This window comes from Alternaria arborescens (assembly GCF_004154835.1).
Source record: "Alternaria arborescens strain FERA 675 chromosome Unknown contig_20, whole genome shotgun sequence".
NCBI classification, from domain to species: domain Eukaryota; kingdom Fungi; phylum Ascomycota; class Dothideomycetes; order Pleosporales; family Pleosporaceae; genus Alternaria; species Alternaria arborescens.
The window spans coordinates 329,914-347,275 of record NW_021167875.1 but is presented as its reverse complement, the minus strand read 5'-3'; the positions used below and the strand labels follow the sequence as shown (position 1 = coordinate 347,275).

Genomic DNA, 17,362 nt, shown 5'->3' with positions numbered 1-17,362 from the left:
GATTCGTATCGTTGGGGAGTGGATCGACATATCTGCCGGGTAAAGAATGTTAACGCGTGACGCGAGGTTATTGGGGTTGTGAAGGGAAGCATGTCCCTGCCCCACATTGTGTTAAACCTCCCCGCACTGTACCCCGCAGCGTCCATTCCAACTGCGCTTTGCCATTTCCGGATGGACCCTGTTCTGAGAGTATGATACAGTAGATGCTGATGTGAGTCTGAAGTTGGCATGCATTCTGATGCCAGCAGTCGAAAGCAGCTGTGATGAAGCTTGGGCCCTCTGTCAAGGGGTGACGCGAACCGACCTGCGAGTTACGAGGAAGGGAGACATGGTGGGGCGGGCATGATGTAGTCCTGTTGATATCGTTCCGAATCTATAATCCTACAGAAGGTACCATATATCAAAATTGACGTCGATGGATCTTCTGGACATTGTGAAGGTATCACAAGTCACCATGTCGACCTTGACACATCCAGAATGGAACCAGGAGACTGGCGGCCTTGAAGTCGCGAAAGCCTTCGCTGCTCGAATCCGAGGAAAGAGTGGTAAGAAGCCTAGTATCGACATACTCAAGAGACATGGAATTGATAGAACAATAGTACTTATCACCGGTGTATCACCCGAAAGCATCGGTTCTTCCATAGCCCTCTCGATCGCTTCCCAGAACCCAAAGCTCGTGATCCTCGCCTCGCGCACCCAGTCTAAACTAGAACAAGTACTCAAGAACGTCCAAGATGCCTATCCAGATGTCGCGCTCAAAATTGTTCTCCTCGATTTGATGTCCCAAGAATCTGTCAGAGCCGCCGCGAAAGAGGTCTCGCAGTTGACAGACCGCCTGGATCTGATTATCAACAATGCAGGTATCATGACACCGACGCGTCAAACGACCAAAGAGGGCATCGAAGGGCAATTTGGCGCGAACCACATCGGCCACTTCTTGCTCACCAATCTGCTCATGTCTCAACTTTTGGCTTCGGTATCGTCTTCGAAAGAGAGTGCGACACGCGTCATCAACCTCACTTCTCTGGGCCACCGACTTAGCCCGGTGCGCTTTTCCGATTACAACCTGGAAAAGAGCAGTGAGGAGGTGCCTGAGGCAGAAAGACATGTGCCATTACCCCCGGCGTTTTCAAAGACGGCAAGTGATGGGTATAATGGGTATGTTGCGTACGGACAGGCGAAGACGGCGAACATCTTGTTCTCCGTAGGCATCAATAAGAATTTTGGCGAGAAGGGAGTGAAGAGCTATGCTGTACATCCTGGATGTGAGTATTCCCTTATGAGAAGAGTGGTTGGTCGTTCATCAGTAAGCTTGCTGACGGTTTAGCCATCTGGACTGGTCTCAGTCGCGATTTGGATGCAGATGGTGAAGCTGCGATTCGAAAGACGAGTCCGTTTTGGAAGAACCATGATCAAGGAGCTGCGACGGTACTGGTCGCGGCGCTAGACCCTGCTTTGGACGGTAAGTACATTTTGTATTCGGACGATGCGCGTGCTAACATAATGGCAGAGTCGAAGGGTGTTTTGCTGCATGACTGTCAAATGTGCGATGCTATGCCATACGCGACCGACGCAAAACTAGCCGAGAAGCTGTGGACATTGAGCGAGAAGTTGGTTCATAGTAGCTTCAAATTGTGATACGCTGATGACGACGGAAGAACGAATGAAACGGCTGTAATGAAGGGAAAAACGACGAGATGGTCAAGATGAGCTCCTTGAATGAGAACGAGTATGCCTAGCAAACAGCGACCGGAACGGCTGAAGGAAACCTGCGCTTGACATGCGCCTCTTCCACATCCTCTGCCAAGTCTCTCAAATGCTGTAGACTCCTTTGCGTGTCATCGTGATAGTATCCAAGCTTCTTTTCGCGTACCTCGTATAGTTCTGTGGCAAGACCGTGGGCCTTCAAGAACTTCCCTAGGTGTTGTAGAAGGATGGCGCGGAATTCCAGAGCCCCCAAGGTTTCGACGTGCGTCGCCCCAAGCTTCTTTTGCATAAGGGGGACAGCTGAAGCGACCACGAGTTCCGCTTGTCTGAACTTGCCCTGGTCATGAAGGACAGTAGCTAGGTTGGTATGTGTTTTCAGTGTGTCTGGATGCATTTCCCCGAGCTTCGCCTGGAAGATGGTGAGAGCTTCACGATATAATCCTTCAGCTTCTGCATGATGCCCTTGTTCATTGAGCGTGATGGCAAGATTCGCTTGGCTTTTGACCGTTTCGTGATGGTGTGGACCTAAGATATGGTGGCGCTTTTTGTACACGTAGCGATGGCTGTGCTCAGCCTCGTCGAGTTTGCCCTGGAAATGGAGCGCAATACCCTGATTGCTTCTTGCCGCGATGACGAAGAGGTCGTCAGCACCATAAGCTTGCGACCAGCCTTTGAGGGACTTATCAAAGAGTTTTTTTGCCGCATCGTTGTTGCCCTGGCTCAGCAGGGCGATTCCGAGGTTGTTCGCGCTAACCAGCGTATCGGGGTCTTCAGGCCCCAGTAACTTACTTTTCGACTGGAGGCAGCTTTGGTGGTACTGTGCCGCCTCGGAAACATTGCCCACAGCATGATGCATTAGTCCTATTCCGTTCAGGCTGTGCAAAGTACAGATATCCGATGTGCCAAGAGACTTGATACGGGAGCGATGGAGGCGGCGAAATGAACGGAAGGCCGTGCTAATATTGCCATGCAGCGCATGTGCAACAGCCTCCTTACCATGCAAAGCAGTCTTGGCCTCGAAACAAGCCGGCAGTACGGTAGCGGACCATGTCTTGAACATGGTGAGGACATCCAAGACGCGTAGGTATTGTCCTGTGGTTAGAAGATACATGCAGAGATGAACTGCCAGGGCTGCAGCCTCCATGAATGTGTCTTTGTCAACCGAGTACTGCATCGTCGTGTCCAGTATCGCAGAGACATGTGCGTTGAGCTCATGACCGCGATGAAGGCTCTGCACTCGCGTGAAATTTGCGCCGAATGCAATCTTGAGTGTGTATATCACAGGTCTCATGTCCTGATGACAGTTCCTTGGGACCTGAGGTTCCGGTTGTATGATCACCTTTGGATTGAACTCTCTTTGGCTAACAGCTACCCTGCGCAGAGCTTGTCAGACCCGAAGCTCCGACTGGTGTATAGAACAAACTTACACTGTACAGTACGAGGTAAGAATGCCGAAGTTATTCTGAAATGACGACATAGTATGCTCGATTTCTTCTTTTCTTAGCACCACGAACAAGCTTTCCGATATCTTGGATCGCCGTCTTGAAGGCTCGCTTCTTCGAAATTGTCGTAGCAATGACTGTAGCTTTGCTACGTCCATGCGACACTTGTCCAGCATTTGTATCGCGTTGGAGCCATGATTTACGAGTGCGTTTTCAATGTCGTCAAGGATCTTGATCATTAAGGAAGAATGGTGCATCCAGGTATCGATTTCATCTGCCGCATGGCGTATACTACAAAAAAAGGCCGAAGTAGTACTAATAGATGCGCATCCATAATGGAGCAGCTGTGTAAAGGCAGCCGCACCACCAAGGATAGCCAGCAGCTCTGCCATTGTTGAAGACCGATATTCGTAATTGAGTCTCTAGACCAACAGCGAAGACGGGAGGCGAAGATCATCTTAAGATATAACGAAGTCAGGCAACGAGGCAGACTGTGCTGAGCTGGCTGACACATTACAGAGGCATGCGTATAACGAATCAGATCTCGTTGCGCACGTCATAGAGTAAGAGGTGCAGCAAGGCTGCATATGGATCTCTTGGCGGTCGGCGATAGAGATATTGTGCCAGTCATTCGTGAATCTCCCCACCTAGCTGATGTGTGGCGGTCGACATGTGTGCGTTCTCCGGTGAGATTTTCAAGGCTTTGTGAATCCCAAGTTCGTTGCAAGGTACATCTCGAGTCGCCGAACCACGTGATCCCCAACTACCCTACCAACATTACGCACCAAGATATTGTGCTCAACAGTGTACGGCTTTGCGAAGTTGATACGAGCCATTGGATCAATGTCAACATCGTCATTCTCGACTTTGATCTCGATGGGAGGGTTAGAAAGTTCTTCCTCATGTGGATGATAGGTGACAGTTCCGCCTTGGGGTATAACGGCTGCATGGTGGCTTGCAATGACACCCGGTTTCGACGTAGCTTGGCCAGAGTAGGTACTGATACGGAGACATACAGAGAATGTGGGGCCGGACTTGACCACGACAAATCTGGCCGTCTCAGTAAACATGCGCCCAGAGAACCCTTCGGGTTCCGTCCATGGTGTCATGAAGACTCTGGCAGGTTTGAAGAACATGTGGGGATTTCGAACTTCCTCGAAACCTGTAGCTGTTAGCGTTGCAGGATATCGGAGACAGTTGACTGACCAGATCCACCTGTTTGTACTGAGGGAGTGGAAGCTACAGAAGGAGTGAAATCTGACTTCTCCCCATTTTCCATATTCCAGTAAGCCAAAAGCATTGGCAGGTGATCCGGGTGAACATAGCCAATGGATTTGACCTTGACGTTATACTGGATTGGATGATGGATCGCAAAATAGATGCGACTCGCCGCAGAAAGAGAACGCTCGCCAGCATCCATTACTATGCAAATTGGATCTTTACTTAAGGGGGTTTCATCAGGTAATAGCTGTGGTTGGTTACCATAACTATATGCAATTGCGTGCTCATCGGGAACAACACCGGGCTTCTTCGTGCCTTGGTTACCATAAACGAAGATTGGGCTCGTATATGTTAGTACTTATTACCACGCGTAGGAGCTTGTGCTTACCAGGCGAAACAGAATTCCCTCTTTTGTTTTACAACCACAAATCTCCTGACTTGCGCATGTGCAAGTTCGCCGTATCTGACCGGGGATATGTTGCTGTTGTTTGACATAGCTTGGCCACTAGCACCCGCGGACTCAATGAAAAGTATAGCAAAAACCTATAAGAAGTTAACTTCGTTTAGTTCCAAGACTCTAGTCAAGCTCACCTTGCCAACCTCAAAGAATGTACGATCGCGGACATAAAACGCTATGCCGCAAATTAGTAATGCCGCCTACTATGTTCTGGTAAATTTTAGCAAGGCCTACTGGGATCGAGCGACTCGTAATGTGAGCCTGGCACAGCATTCCCTGGATGGTAACTTCCTTGAATGAAGCTACCATACCGGGGAGGTTCTGGTTTCTGGACGTGATCTATAACCTCAATCCCCGAGTCTTCCCTTTGCCGCGGCGCGAGCAACCAATCGAAGAATTCCCATTTTCCGTCTAGTCGGGTAATGAGTCTCACCAGTAGCTTTTGTAGTGGAAAGAAGCTTACCAACGTAATGCGTCCGGTAGTATAGTTGGTTCTCTTCACTCCAATTAGTCAGAAGCCACCGCTGAAAGTGTACATCCCATTCTGGTTCGCGTTGAGACATCGTGCTCAGTATCGTTTACGGTCGAATAGACGCTAGCATGAAGAACCCGCAGTCGGTGTCGTGCCTCATCTGCATGGAGGATTCTAGCGAACGGTATTGACAGTAGTGACTCGACAGTCGATAGCAGTTCTTCGTTCAGGTATCATCACGATGCCATGAGATAGAAGGATATGGTAGCAGAGTATGGCTCCACAATCCTGAGGCTGAAGACAGGACGAGAAGTTGGCGACTAGATGACTAAGCCCCCACCAAACTACTTATGGGACGCTGCTCGCTGTTGCCTACCGTCAATGCATCCTTCCTTCATCAACCACGACCACCACGATACTTTATGCTTCTCGTCTTCGGTCTGAATTCAAGTAAAATTTGCACACACGCACCACCTGTTCCAAGGCACTGACCGGTTCATCAGTTGCGTCGCATTACACATCGGGCTGGAACACAGTGTATCTGCCCAACGTTGCCCAACTACCTATCTCACGACCTACCCATAACAGACACATATCGAAAAGTGTACCCACTCATCGCATGGCCCGTCTATCTTCGGTAAGGATACTGGTGTAATGTTCTCTGTAGCAGAGCATATCTCCATCGCCGTTCGTTTTGACGATCGTTAGGCTACGCGCCTCGCAACAAGCGAGGATGACGCTGATCCGCCAGAGCAAGCGTCAGCGCCCTGGAGTCTATTCCTGATGCGATGCTTGCAACCACCAACGACGCAGCACACGCGCGACGCAGTGCATCACAGACATGCGGACAACGACAGGTCTGCTACAACCGCTGCTGGTGAGAGTCGGTTCTTTTACCTTCTCAAGAAAGGCTTTCATCCCACGTTGACTGCTGTTCTTGGGGAGGTGAACCGAATCTTGCTTTTCTTTATCAACGTTATTGACGCTCCCGTTCTCACGACGGACACTCACGGTCACAACTGCCACCAAAAGCTGCTCGCACGCAACAAAGGACCTGACCACACGGTCGTCCTTCGCATTAATCTCCCTACCATCGCTAACTTCCTCAAACGTTTTGACGCAAGCACTTTGCAAGTGCAATCTCTTTTGTTCATCAACGTTGCGTATGCCTTTTCTCACTCACAGGTTCTTCGATGCACAACTGGTGCGTTGGAGATTGCTACTAACCTTCCGAACGCTCCTCCGCCACATCCAGCGCCAGAACCATATCCAACTGGACCCCATCAAAGTGGTATCTCGAAGCCCAAATCCGTGCTCACCAGTCTCGAGAGTGCTCGGATCTTCGAGGCTGGCGGATTGTGCCACCAGAGACGAGATAACAAGCCGCCACCACGTCCTGCACCTAATCCGTACCCAACAGGGCCGCACCAAAGCAGTATCAAGAGACCCAACAAACCACCTCCACGTCCTGCGCCTAACCCATATCCGACCGGACCACATCAGAGCTAGGTTACTCACGGGTTGGATCCAGGTGCGGAGGTAGACTAGTGATGAATGGTCTTATCCAAGCATGCGCTAATACCTACAGGACCCCTTCTTGGTATCTTTTCTCACATGCTTGACTAACAATCATAGATGACAACGGCAATATCTCAATTGTCGCATACAGTCACTTCCTCTCGTTCAACTATCCTACGTTCTGCACATCGTACATGACCCTGGCCGTAAGACGAATACCGTTTGGTGGATGGACACTCGTTTGGATTGGAAGTTTTGATGAAGAGGAGGATGCTCTTGCTGTTGGTTACTTGCATAAATGGACACTCGTTTATCTTGAATGGTTGCTTGGAAATAGAGGCACAAATCTATGGACTATCCTGGCAGAGAGAATGAAGATATACGTCACTTGCTTAGGCTCACTTGCTTTGATCGTCACATTCGCGTGCTTCTATGTGCTTGTACCTATAATCCTTGATGTTGAACTAGCTCAGCGCCGAAAAGATGGAAAACCCGAATGTGGGAGACCGGCTGCGAACGTCGCGATACCACACATTTCGCTACGAGACTTGTATATAGCTTACACTTGCACCTACAACACGCAAGAGATCATGATGAGGGAGTCTTGCCCACTGGCCAATAGCTCTGCTTCCAATTCTGCCAGATACCTCCAACTGTCCATCGTGTCTGGGTGGTTTTCATCCAACATCGCTTTCTGCATATCGTACAGTATCGCCATCATCTCCAATGCGTCTTCGAGTTTGTCTTGCCAATGCAAGAGTGTAGCCAGATATTGTAACGTCTTGAACGTTTCCGGATGACCCTTGCCATGCTTGTCTTCCAACGTAATGAGTACTTCTCGTATCAGCGCTTCTGCTTCTGCAAACTTAGATTGCCGGTGTAAAGTATAGGCAAGATTACAGAGAGACTTGATGGTCTGCGGATGTGACGGGCTCAGTCCTGTTTTGTATGTTTGGTAAATGTCGCAGAGGAGCTGGACTGATTGATCATAAAGACCTTGTTCCTGGAGCGCCAGTGCTAGATTACCTCTGCTCTTTAATGTGTCCGGGTGTGTTGAACCCAGGGCGACTTCTCGGCCTCTCAATGCAGCTTCATGTAGCCACCGAGCCTGCTTAGACCGCCCTTGTAGCCCCCTGAGGACACCGAGATTGCTCTTACTGACGAGAACGTCTGGATGTGAATCTGGAAGCTTTGCTTGTCGTCCGCGCAATGCCTGGACAAGATAGATCTCCGCTTCTTCCAACTTTCCCTGGCTTTCCACTGATAGCGCAAGATTGTTGAGAGTGAAGAAGATTTCTAGGTCACACGGCCCACATACAATATGCTTCAGTTCCAGCACTTTGCGATGACAACGCTCCGCTAATGAGAACCGACCCTGCTCCCATTGATACAACCCAATGTTGTTGAGGCTATGAAGAGTTTCCAGATGGTCTTCTCCAATGGTGTAGATCTGCGATCGGAGTACCTCTCTCGTAATAGTTTCCGCAGTTGTAAACTGTCCGCTACCATAATAAGCAATTCCGAGCTTGCTGCGAAGTTTGTCGGATGCAGTAACGAACTTTTGCACACTTATCGGAGCCCAGGAGATAAATTGAGAAGACACTGCGATCGCTTCGTAGGGATCTCCTTGGTCAACCAAAAGTTGGCACAATATGGTTGACATCTGGAAGGCAAGCTTAATTATGCCCGGCGAGAACTCTCGTTCAGGAGCGAGTGTGACAACAGCCATCAACACCGAGGCTATGTGTAAATGACGTTTCTGAGCGAAATCTGTTGCAGCCATAGGTGGTGCTCCGAGCTGGGCAACGAATTGGAGAGCGGCCGCCAGGAATCGAGCACGGTTGGGGCAGCAAAGCAGTTGACCTCTTGCGGTGTGCCTGACGAGCTCCGGTATCCTCCATCTCGTGGTCCGCGTAATGGGCTTGAGAAGCGAATATGCTTTGAGGACGTCGATTGCTTCTCTTCTCGACTCCGTGTTCGCAAGAGTTGAAATGAACTCATCTGGTAGGTCTGAACAGTCCAAGCTCGACAGGACGAAGAGCATTGTAGGAATATCTCCGTTGCATTTCACAAGGGATTTGAGCGTGTATATGCGATCATGATCTCCTTGACGTACCGCTGTGTGATGTGGAGGAACCGCCGTTCCGTCGAGTAGCACAGTCAGGAACGACGCGTCTTGTTCCAAGAGCGCGAGAAATCTTGTTAGCCGAGTACCGGTAAACGCTATGTACGTTCCAGCGCTTTTGATCGCTAGCGGATGATACTCGAGCTTTTCCACCAAACTCGTGATAGATCTTCCGTCCCGAGCACCTGCTCCGACGTACGAAAGCAACAACTGTCGCGCATCTCCTTCGGACATGGTAGGCATATCGACGATATCAGTGGGGTGCGCATAACGTAATGCGATTCGGTGACTACGGGTGATAAACAGAATGTGATGATCTTGTGTGGGTCGCAACAAGTTTTCTAAGACTGTGTTGGAGGCCGAGTCTACATCAACGTTGTCAATGATCAAAAGACGTTTAGACAAGACGGGTGGTCTCATCCATTGTATCACAGCAGCGGTAAGAGCTTCTGTCGTATCGTTTGCGATATCTCTGATGCCATCGATCGCGCGAAGCCCTGCAGTCAGGGTTTCGCTGGTACTGGCATCGAGCCAGAAGATGGAGTAGTCTGGCATTTCTTCATGAATGCAGTGCGCTAACTCGATTGCTAGATCGGACTTCCTGAACAGAAATCAGTGAGGATAGCTATCATAGCTAATATAGGAAGAGCTGACGTACCCAAGTCCTCCGAGGCCATGTATGGCGCTAAGAGACTGCGCTGTTCCTTCAATCTTCGTAAAGAGCTTTTGAAGTTGATCTAGACATCCGATAAACATCATATTCCGCGTGGTAGAGGCTGCGAACCGATTGAGGAGTAATGATGGCGCGCTGGTCGTTGACAAGGACTACATATTGTTCATAATTAGCTGTCAAGCATAATATAACAACGAGCTACTTCGTCAACTGAGACCATAGTTTCAGCAAGGAAAGGTAACCGCAATATGCGTACAGTTTGAGCGACCAACGTATTGGTCGAAGCTGAGGACGATTGATTAGAAGTTGATATGTCGTTCACGTGATTCAGCCTAGTACTGTCAGCACAGCTTCCACCTTACGGAGTGAGCAAGCACTTAACGTGACTAGATGCGAACATAACACAATACGCTAACTTATAGCTAGCATCTCCTTGTTCAACTCAGTCTCTTTCCTTACGACCCTGATGTGCTTCCACATCTTCGCTATTCTTCCATCATTGGTATGTATCGTGGTCTTGTGCAGTACGGATTGAACACTATTCAGATCTTCGGTAAGACGATCCATGATTGGTGAAGGAATGACATTGGTATTAAGTTGTCTACAAGCTTCCAATGATGCGTTGGTAAGAAGCGTTGCCTGGTCGATCCAACGGTCTTGGGTAATGGGGGCCTTACGCACTCGTCGTGCAAAGTCTGGTACAGCATTAGCAGCACTGAAGCCGTATTTTACAAGCTGCGGGATGGCAGCGGCCGCTCCGATGAATTCGACCATGGTCGCACATGTGTTGGGCATACGTGGGCGACGTTGGCGCTATATACCGGAGGGGAGTGCAGTCTGAGCCACGAAAGCTGCATACCGCCAGCTCATGCGCACTCTGAAGAGGGCGTCGGAGCATGTGAGGCCTTTGTTCAGTCCAATCAGCCACCGATCGAGGCGTCCGCCCGCATATGTGCGCATGCTTGGCAGATTGCCGCACAATCTCACTGGTCAGCCTACCATGACCGGTGTAAAGATGATTTTCAGCCTTGGGACACATCGCTCGGAAGTCGAAACGCAGAATGCGAAAGAGATATCCAAAATCAACCTTCACCAATAATTTCGGAAAGCTTCTGCTCAACTGGTCCCAATTTTTGAGCATTCCGTAAAGTACTGTTCCAGACGCCAAACTGAGTCTGCGATGATTCTGCCAACCTTCCATACTTTCACGTTGTATTCCACAGTGTAGACCTTGGCGAAGTTGATGCGCGATGCCGGGTCGATTGGTCCTGTAGATGCGTTCTCGACCCTGATTTGCAAAGGCATCTTGGTAAGTTCCACTTCATTTGGCAGATACCTGACCTCATCGTTTTCGGCTACAATCGCAGCATGATCTTGTGGGACGACCCCAGGTTTAGTAGTTGCTTGACCACCGTAGGTTTGGATTGGCAGGCATAGACAGAATGTGTTCTTAGGCCTGATCACGACGAATCTTCTGATCTTTACAACGACGGGCGGACCTACTCGATCTTTGACGTAGTCGCCGCCAGGCTCGGGCCAGGGTACCATGAATACGATGCCTTTCTTGAAAAAACCTCTTGGGTTTTGGATAACCTGATACTCTACAGATAGTTAGTAGTTGGTATCCGCCAAAAGATAGGCAATACAAACCTGAGGATAAATTGCCAGCCAAACGACTATGCATGTGATCCGCTGACAGATCGTACCGAGCATCCATTTTGAGGAGAACCACGTCTTCACCATCGGAGTCAGGATCTGGTGTTGACTTCGACTCAAGTACACCATGTCTCGGCTCATCCGCGAAATTTTCGCTGTCGACGTGGAACAGGCCTTCCTCACTCTCCCAGTACCGCAAAAGTCTTCCGAGCTGAGAAGCCTCTACTCGGCCAATATCCTTGACTTTGACGTTCATCTCAATGGGATAAGTTTTGCCAAACCGTACACGGGATTCGCGCCTAAGCGTTATACTAGAATCTACGGGTACGATCTCGATGGGCATCTTAGTCATGCCAGATCCGTACTCACCAGGCAGATAGCATGACGCAGGATCAGTACCCGACAGATATACGATAGCATGCTCTGCCGGCATACAACCGTGCTTTAGAACGCCTTTGCCACTGTAAGTTCCGATACCACTAAGTTTCATGTTAGTTTGGTACCATGGTAAGATGCAGTTGACTTGCCATGCCTTGACAAATCCGCGCTTGACTTGAACTACAACAAAACGTCTAATGCTTGTATGGGCCCTTTCATTGAATCTCACGATGGTATAAGTATTATCGTGAGGTGAAGCTAAATTTCCTCCGACAACCTCAGCATATAGCATCGCGAATACCTAAAGAAATGGTTAGATTGAACAAATGCTTGGAGACTGCTCGTTACCCTTCCCACGACGAAGAAATGGTGCGCTTCCGGCCCCGTTCGCGTACGATAACCTGGAGAACTCAGCATGTGTGTCAGTTGATAGCATCGCGGTACTGACTTGAATCTAATGATTCATACCAGCCTGTTCGCGGTGTGACTTGTGTGGCGCTGTGCAGATTCCTCAAAAGTGGAGGCGCAAGATCTGGTATTTGAACCACGTTGGCTGCATGGTCCTGATATCCAGAGTCATTTCGAGATCGAGATTGTGTTTCCGTTTGTTTGAACCAGTGGTACACCGGGTTATGGGATTCTAGGGGTGCGTGGGTCAGTAAACCTCACGTTCAGAGATTTCTACTTGACACGCACCATCGTAAGTAACATAATAATAATCCTGGTATTGATTGTTCCAGATCCAGTTGGTAGACGACATCGCTAGATCAACAGTGCATGGCTAGAGATGATGCGAGGGTGGAAGGCTGAGCCTCGATTGAAGGCGCGGCGCTAGCAGGGCCCGGAAGCAACAGCTGGCGATCCCGTGTTGGATGCCTGGGCCCCCTAAACCATCGTCCGGCTTCAACCCAACAGTTCACCCACCAGCCCAACGACCTATCTGGATAGCACTGAGCACTAGTTATCGATAACCTTCTGCGCGGAACCAAATCCATATGTGCGTGCGACTACGTGCACACAGACCTGCTGGACCTAGCTAACTGTGGAGCCAGAGCACTAAGTCCCCGCTGTGGACCTGCACCGGCGCATGCTAGTGTTACCCGTTCTCCATCAGCCAGTGAGACTTACAGCGTTTAGCCGTCGTCTCGAATCATGCGTATATGCTCCCAGAATGTATGCGAAAGTTACTAACATGTCAGCAGTTCTGAATGCTTTTCTCTTTCGCCCGCCTGGCGATGAGGCGGCTGACTGCAACTCGATGCGCAGCTCAAACGATGGCACCGCGATACTCTACGCACAGCACCCGCACTCCGAGGCCCGCTATCTGTTATCTCGTATAAGTGGTACAACACCTGCTCCTAGAGCAGTATGTTTCGACAAATCGACTCTCGCCGCGAGTATCGCGCCTAGTGCACCTTCTGTCGCACCTCTCGGCTTGAGAGCTGCGCCGCCTACATACAAGGATACGATAAAGAGCAACATCAAAAGGGCTCTTTGTAAGGAGGATGCGGACACTGCTTCACTCACGGGAGCAGCGTTTCCGTCATCCCTCTTACAAACTGCTGGTAGCAGAGCTCTTATTGGCAGCAGCATCATCATCGGGCTCACAAGGACGCTCTATCGTATAACGAAGGATCGTCGTGCAGACGTCCTTTCAGAGGCTGTATACTCAGTCTCGTCATCTGTTTCTGTCAAGTGCATTTCCCCTATACCCCAAGCTGCAGTCTCACTCACGGAGACGCTTCTCTTTCCTTCGTCCATTCATTACACCGATTTTCATGCCCTAGCTGTAGTTCCTCCCACGGGAACAACTCCTCTATTCTACCCACCGCCCCCACCTGAATCTGAACCGTACAACACCGGACAAACCCAATAGTCTCAGCGCGATGCAATACTTACGGTTGCTCGTGCGTTTCAATTACTATCCGGCATGGTTTCAACGACGAGGTTGGCGTGTGTGCGCATCCTCTTCTCATTTCTTGAGTCCAACTCTTTACACTCCTTACCAAAGACATTTGTTGTATCTTGTACCTAAACAGAGTTTGTGAACCCAAATTGTATATCGTTCAAACTCGAAAGTGCTGCCTACAGAATGGAAGGCAGAGGCCGGACGAGGCTGACAGCCCAACGCAATGAAGCTTGCCGTAATGACGTCCGTGCACCCCCACGTTGTAACAGGCGACACATCCATCAATTCCTCCTGATGTCCATAAGGGACATCACTCCAGACACATGGTCAGAATAGCTAATGAGGCCGAAACCGCCCCACTATCCAAAAACGACAATGAGTTTTCAGCTGGTACCGCGTCGGATCTTTCTTCTGAGTCACACCCCGATCTCGGAAGCATAGAAGGAAGATACCTACTTTGACACCAGGCTTCTTCCACTCTGAATCCTCACCATGGCCTTTCCATCAGATTTCAGCGAGGACCAGATTGTGTCGTTCCTCGAACACATTGGTCTTTCCTCGTTGCTCCAGCAGCAGAGGTTCTCAGGCAATGCCACTCAGGATCTTCATTTCCTCCAACAGTTGCATGTACATACTATCGCTGCGATTCCATACGAAAATCTTTGGCTCCACTACAACCCTACTCACACGAACAACATCAAGCCGCAGGATACGTTCAACAGCGTCATCACCGATAGGCGTGGGCGCGGCGGCTACTGTTTCCAGGTATCAATCTTCTTTAACCACATGCTGCGTGGACTAGGCTTCCCAGCCTATCTCGCTCCCGTGAGAAGCAGGCACCGTCTAGATGGTGTCCCAGAGGGTGGCTACAGCGGCTGGGTGCACCTCGTCAATCTTGTCAGCTTAGCGGACGGCACAAAATGGGCCCTCGACGTTGGTTTTGGCGGCGACGGTCCTACGGCGCCCATGCAGCTCGTTCATGATTGTCCAAAGACAAATTTAGGAAGACAGGAGATTCGGCTCTGGCATGACTGGATTCCTGCACAGTTGCACCGGACGGATGGGACAAAGCTCTGGATCTACCAGTACCGCAATGGCCCTGAGCATGCGTGGAATTCGTTCTACGCGTTCGCTGAGGAAGAAGCCATAGAGGCAGATTTTCACAATATTAATTGGTATACTGGCTCGCACCCGGAGAGCTCTTCCAGACGTTCACTTGTATCATTGTAAAATTCTTGCGCCGCGCGAAGTCCGATGTTAGAGATAGTGACCAAGAAATTTACGGCAAACGCATGCTGATCAACGGCGTTGTGAAAGAGAATTTGGGAGGGAGGACCACGTTTGTGGAAGACTGCATGACCGAGGAGCAGAGACTACATGCGCTAGAAAAGTGATTTGGCATAATGCTAACAGAAGAAGAGAAGGCCGGTATCGGAGGCTGGGTGACTGAGCTCAGGGGCAACGGCAGCGACGGTGTAGTAGCAGAGATTAGTACGAGAAGCGAGAATTGGGAGGTCCGCAGAGGGAATGATAGGTGGTGGAAGTGGAACGGACCAGCTGCTGAGGAATAGACAAAACTTCCCAAGTTCAGTTTGCGAATTCGTCATTATCTGCGCGCGGGCATCAATCCAATAGGCTCCCACAGAGTTTCACTGTTGCGGTTTATGCTGTAAGGACATTGTAGGTGTCATATACAGAGTTGCTATCAGTCAGGCCAGTCCAATCTGACAACGAACTGATATGTGTGCAAGCGTATACTTTATCGTAATAATTGTTATAATGTATTAAGAAAGCCAGGTGCTAGAAACCAAAATATCTCTTGTTTATCGTAGTATAGTAGGTATTCTAGCACTTAGATAGTGACACTAAGTTTAATCTTGACGAAGGCTCTTATAAAAAAGGTACTAATATAATCGAAGCTTTTGCCTACCTTCCAAAGAAATATATTCGCAGAGTTAAGAAGTCTTCAGCGTTGATAGAATAGTTCCTAAGTCTACTAAGCTTATAGCCAGGGATAGTCAGGTTCATAAATAGTGTAGTAGGATGGATATTCGTTCACGCCTTTATGCAGCTTTACTAAGACATGTACAGCTATGTTACACATTAATATCCAAGCCCTTTTTCGAAAAGTCAAATATCATTTGCTAACAAAGGAGTGTAATTGCGCGTCTCATAGACCGCCGCTAAATGAGTATGGGGGTTCCGCAATCGCCATGATTCCCATCACGGGATACGGCCTACAATTTCTCCAATCGTCTAGCTCTGATTGAGGCCGTACTCGAAAAAGTCCTGGCCCAAACGTTCCTGGCGGCCGTTGGCAGAGAAGTAGGTAAAAAAGCTGGATCTACCATGATCCTCCAGAGTTGCACCTTTGGAAGTGAACTCCTCAGCCCAGGTCAGGGTAAGCTGAATCTTCTCGTTTGTCCTCGCGACAACTGCGTTGAAAGTTGCTGTCACGATGCCATCGACGCTGCTGACAAAACTCTGGTCGATTTTGAACGGGCCCCAAGCAAACGAGCCGTCGCCTTTAACAAGGTTGCCATTCAATCTCCCTTCTTTGCCTCCGTTGGTGGTGGTGTATCCGTAGCTGATCTCCCAAAGCCAGGTGGTACCCGCTGCAAGGCCGTGTACAGCCTTCTTCAAGCCAACCTGAATCGTTCGCTTCTGGTATGGAGAGCCGATGAGGTAGCGTTTGGCCAGATGGACATCACTGGCGGCGTCGCGCTCAGTAATTGCGCGAGACACGCCGGCCTTGTCGGAGAGATCAATACCCATGTCGAGGGGAGCTGACGAAGAAATCTCTCGAACTGCGATTGCATCCCCAGAGTTGGAGGTAGGAGCGCACAGCCCAGTGGGAATTGCGCTGATAGCAAGAAGGATTGACATCAATGTCTTGGTGTTGGCGAAGAGCATCTTGAATAGAGAAGAGGTTTTGATTGTAGGGTGATTGTCGAAGCGATTGACAGTTGAAGTGAGTTATGATGCTGGAATTGATATCGAATGATATAGGTGATTCTGCTTGCATTTTATATTCGCTGAGATGTCCGGATAGCTGCGGAATCAGTCTGCGTCCTCTCACCAGTAAATCGATGCTTGCCCAAAGCTGTGAATATTTGTGCACATCGTAAAGGTTGTTACCAACAAAATACGAGAAGCAAGCCCCTGCAGCCACAATACGAGGCCGGACCCCATGGCTGTTCCTTTGATATTGTGTTCGGCAGGTAACTAACATTGTCCTCTTGAGAGAGACCTAAGATCTTATGCATATATATATAAGCTGTTTGGTAAGGGTATTGCTTGCTGTTGCAGAAGTTTAAAATGCAACCTTCCGGTGTAATAACATCTACTCGCTTGATACTAGTCAGAACATCTTTTAGCATTTGACAATTAACGTTGTAACGGCCGTGCTAGCTTCTACTAATGTCTGAGTAAGATTCGCGCGATGCAATACTTACGGTTGCTCGTGCGTTTGCGTAACTGTGCGGTGTGGTTTTAGCCATAACGTTAGCATATGTGCGCATGCTGTTCTTATTACTCAAACTTAACTCTTAACATTCATTACGAGCGATCTCTTTTGTAATTTGTATGTAAACAGGGACCAGAGGCCGGACGGGGCTGACTCGGGAATCGCTCGCTTACTGAGATAAGCGTGCACGTTCCATCGCGTTCCTGGTCTCCTTCCCGCACCCAAACATCACCGAGCATGGCTTTAGCAACACCATCGGCAATCACAGCAAGTCTAGCTTACTCTCTGCTACTTTTCAAACAATCCCCTGATTGACGCGAACGTGTACGATTGTCTAT

At 49.4% G+C, this 17,362-nt stretch overlaps 11 protein-coding genes across 11 annotated transcripts; 5 read left to right on the top strand and 6 right to left on the bottom strand.

Annotated features, from left to right (window-relative positions):
- Nucleotides 1-454: 454 nt before the first annotated feature.
- On the top strand, nucleotides 455-1,638 carry AA0111_g8266 (hypothetical protein; the record flags this gene model as incomplete). Its single annotated transcript, XM_028654694.1, has 4 exons — nucleotides 455-545; nucleotides 600-1,265; nucleotides 1,328-1,462; nucleotides 1,511-1,638. The coding sequence occupies 4 exons, from the start codon at nucleotides 455-457 to the stop codon at nucleotides 1,636-1,638; spliced, it is 1,020 nt and encodes a 339-aa protein (XP_028504150.1).
- Nucleotides 1,639-1,735: 97 nt separating this feature from the next.
- On the bottom strand, nucleotides 1,736-2,767 carry AA0111_g8265 (hypothetical protein; the record flags this gene model as incomplete). The annotated part of the gene is made up of 1 exon (XM_028654693.1): nucleotides 1,736-2,767. One exon carries the CDS (start codon nucleotides 2,765-2,767, stop codon nucleotides 1,736-1,738), a length of 1,032 nt encoding a protein of 343 aa, XP_028504153.1.
- Nucleotides 2,768-3,844: 1,077 nt separating this feature from the next.
- Nucleotides 3,845-5,390, bottom strand: AA0111_g8264 (hypothetical protein; the record flags this gene model as incomplete). Its single annotated transcript, XM_028654692.1, has 6 exons — nucleotides 3,845-4,311; nucleotides 4,356-4,711; nucleotides 4,759-4,913; nucleotides 4,962-5,002; nucleotides 5,062-5,238; nucleotides 5,291-5,390. 6 exons carry the CDS (start codon nucleotides 5,388-5,390, stop codon nucleotides 3,845-3,847), a joined length of 1,296 nt encoding a protein of 431 aa, XP_028504152.1.
- A 692-nt stretch (nucleotides 5,391-6,082) lies between these two features.
- Nucleotides 6,083-6,808, top strand: AA0111_g8263 (hypothetical protein; the record flags this gene model as incomplete). The annotated part of the gene is made up of 1 exon (XM_028654691.1): nucleotides 6,083-6,808. One exon carries the CDS (start codon nucleotides 6,083-6,085, stop codon nucleotides 6,806-6,808), a length of 726 nt encoding a protein of 241 aa, XP_028504155.1.
- A 580-nt stretch (nucleotides 6,809-7,388) lies between these two features.
- On the bottom strand, nucleotides 7,389-9,701 carry AA0111_g8262 (hypothetical protein; the record flags this gene model as incomplete). Its single annotated transcript, XM_028654690.1, has 2 exons — nucleotides 7,389-9,543; nucleotides 9,601-9,701. The coding sequence occupies 2 exons, from the start codon at nucleotides 9,699-9,701 to the stop codon at nucleotides 7,389-7,391; spliced, it is 2,256 nt and encodes a 751-aa protein (XP_028504154.1).
- Nucleotides 9,702-10,026: 325 nt separating this feature from the next.
- On the bottom strand, nucleotides 10,027-10,389 carry AA0111_g8261 (hypothetical protein; the record flags this gene model as incomplete). Its single annotated transcript, XM_028654689.1, has 1 exon — nucleotides 10,027-10,389. One exon carries the CDS (start codon nucleotides 10,387-10,389, stop codon nucleotides 10,027-10,029), a length of 363 nt encoding a protein of 120 aa, XP_028504157.1.
- A 342-nt stretch (nucleotides 10,390-10,731) lies between these two features.
- On the bottom strand, nucleotides 10,732-11,761 carry AA0111_g8260 (hypothetical protein; the record flags this gene model as incomplete). The annotated part of the gene is made up of 2 exons (XM_028654688.1): nucleotides 10,732-11,216; nucleotides 11,266-11,761. 2 exons carry the CDS (start codon nucleotides 11,759-11,761, stop codon nucleotides 10,732-10,734), a joined length of 981 nt encoding a protein of 326 aa, XP_028504156.1.
- Nucleotides 11,762-12,841: 1,080 nt separating this feature from the next.
- AA0111_g8259 (hypothetical protein) lies at nucleotides 12,842-13,525 on the top strand (the record flags this gene model as incomplete). The annotated part of the gene is made up of 1 exon (XM_028654686.1): nucleotides 12,842-13,525. The coding sequence occupies one exon, from the start codon at nucleotides 12,842-12,844 to the stop codon at nucleotides 13,523-13,525; it is 684 nt and encodes a 227-aa protein (XP_028504266.1).
- A 525-nt stretch (nucleotides 13,526-14,050) lies between these two features.
- AA0111_g8258 (hypothetical protein) lies at nucleotides 14,051-14,788 on the top strand (the record flags this gene model as incomplete). The annotated part of the gene is made up of 1 exon (XM_028654685.1): nucleotides 14,051-14,788. The coding sequence occupies one exon, from the start codon at nucleotides 14,051-14,053 to the stop codon at nucleotides 14,786-14,788; it is 738 nt and encodes a 245-aa protein (XP_028504110.1).
- Nucleotides 14,789-14,961: 173 nt separating this feature from the next.
- On the top strand, nucleotides 14,962-15,129 carry AA0111_g8257 (hypothetical protein; the record flags this gene model as incomplete). Its single annotated transcript, XM_028654684.1, has 1 exon — nucleotides 14,962-15,129. One exon carries the CDS (start codon nucleotides 14,962-14,964, stop codon nucleotides 15,127-15,129), a length of 168 nt encoding a protein of 55 aa, XP_028504271.1.
- Nucleotides 15,130-15,814: 685 nt separating this feature from the next.
- Nucleotides 15,815-16,471, bottom strand: AA0111_g8256 (hypothetical protein; the record flags this gene model as incomplete). The annotated part of the gene is made up of 1 exon (XM_028654683.1): nucleotides 15,815-16,471. The coding sequence occupies one exon, from the start codon at nucleotides 16,469-16,471 to the stop codon at nucleotides 15,815-15,817; it is 657 nt and encodes a 218-aa protein (XP_028504272.1).
- Nucleotides 16,472-17,362: the final 891 nt, after the last annotated feature.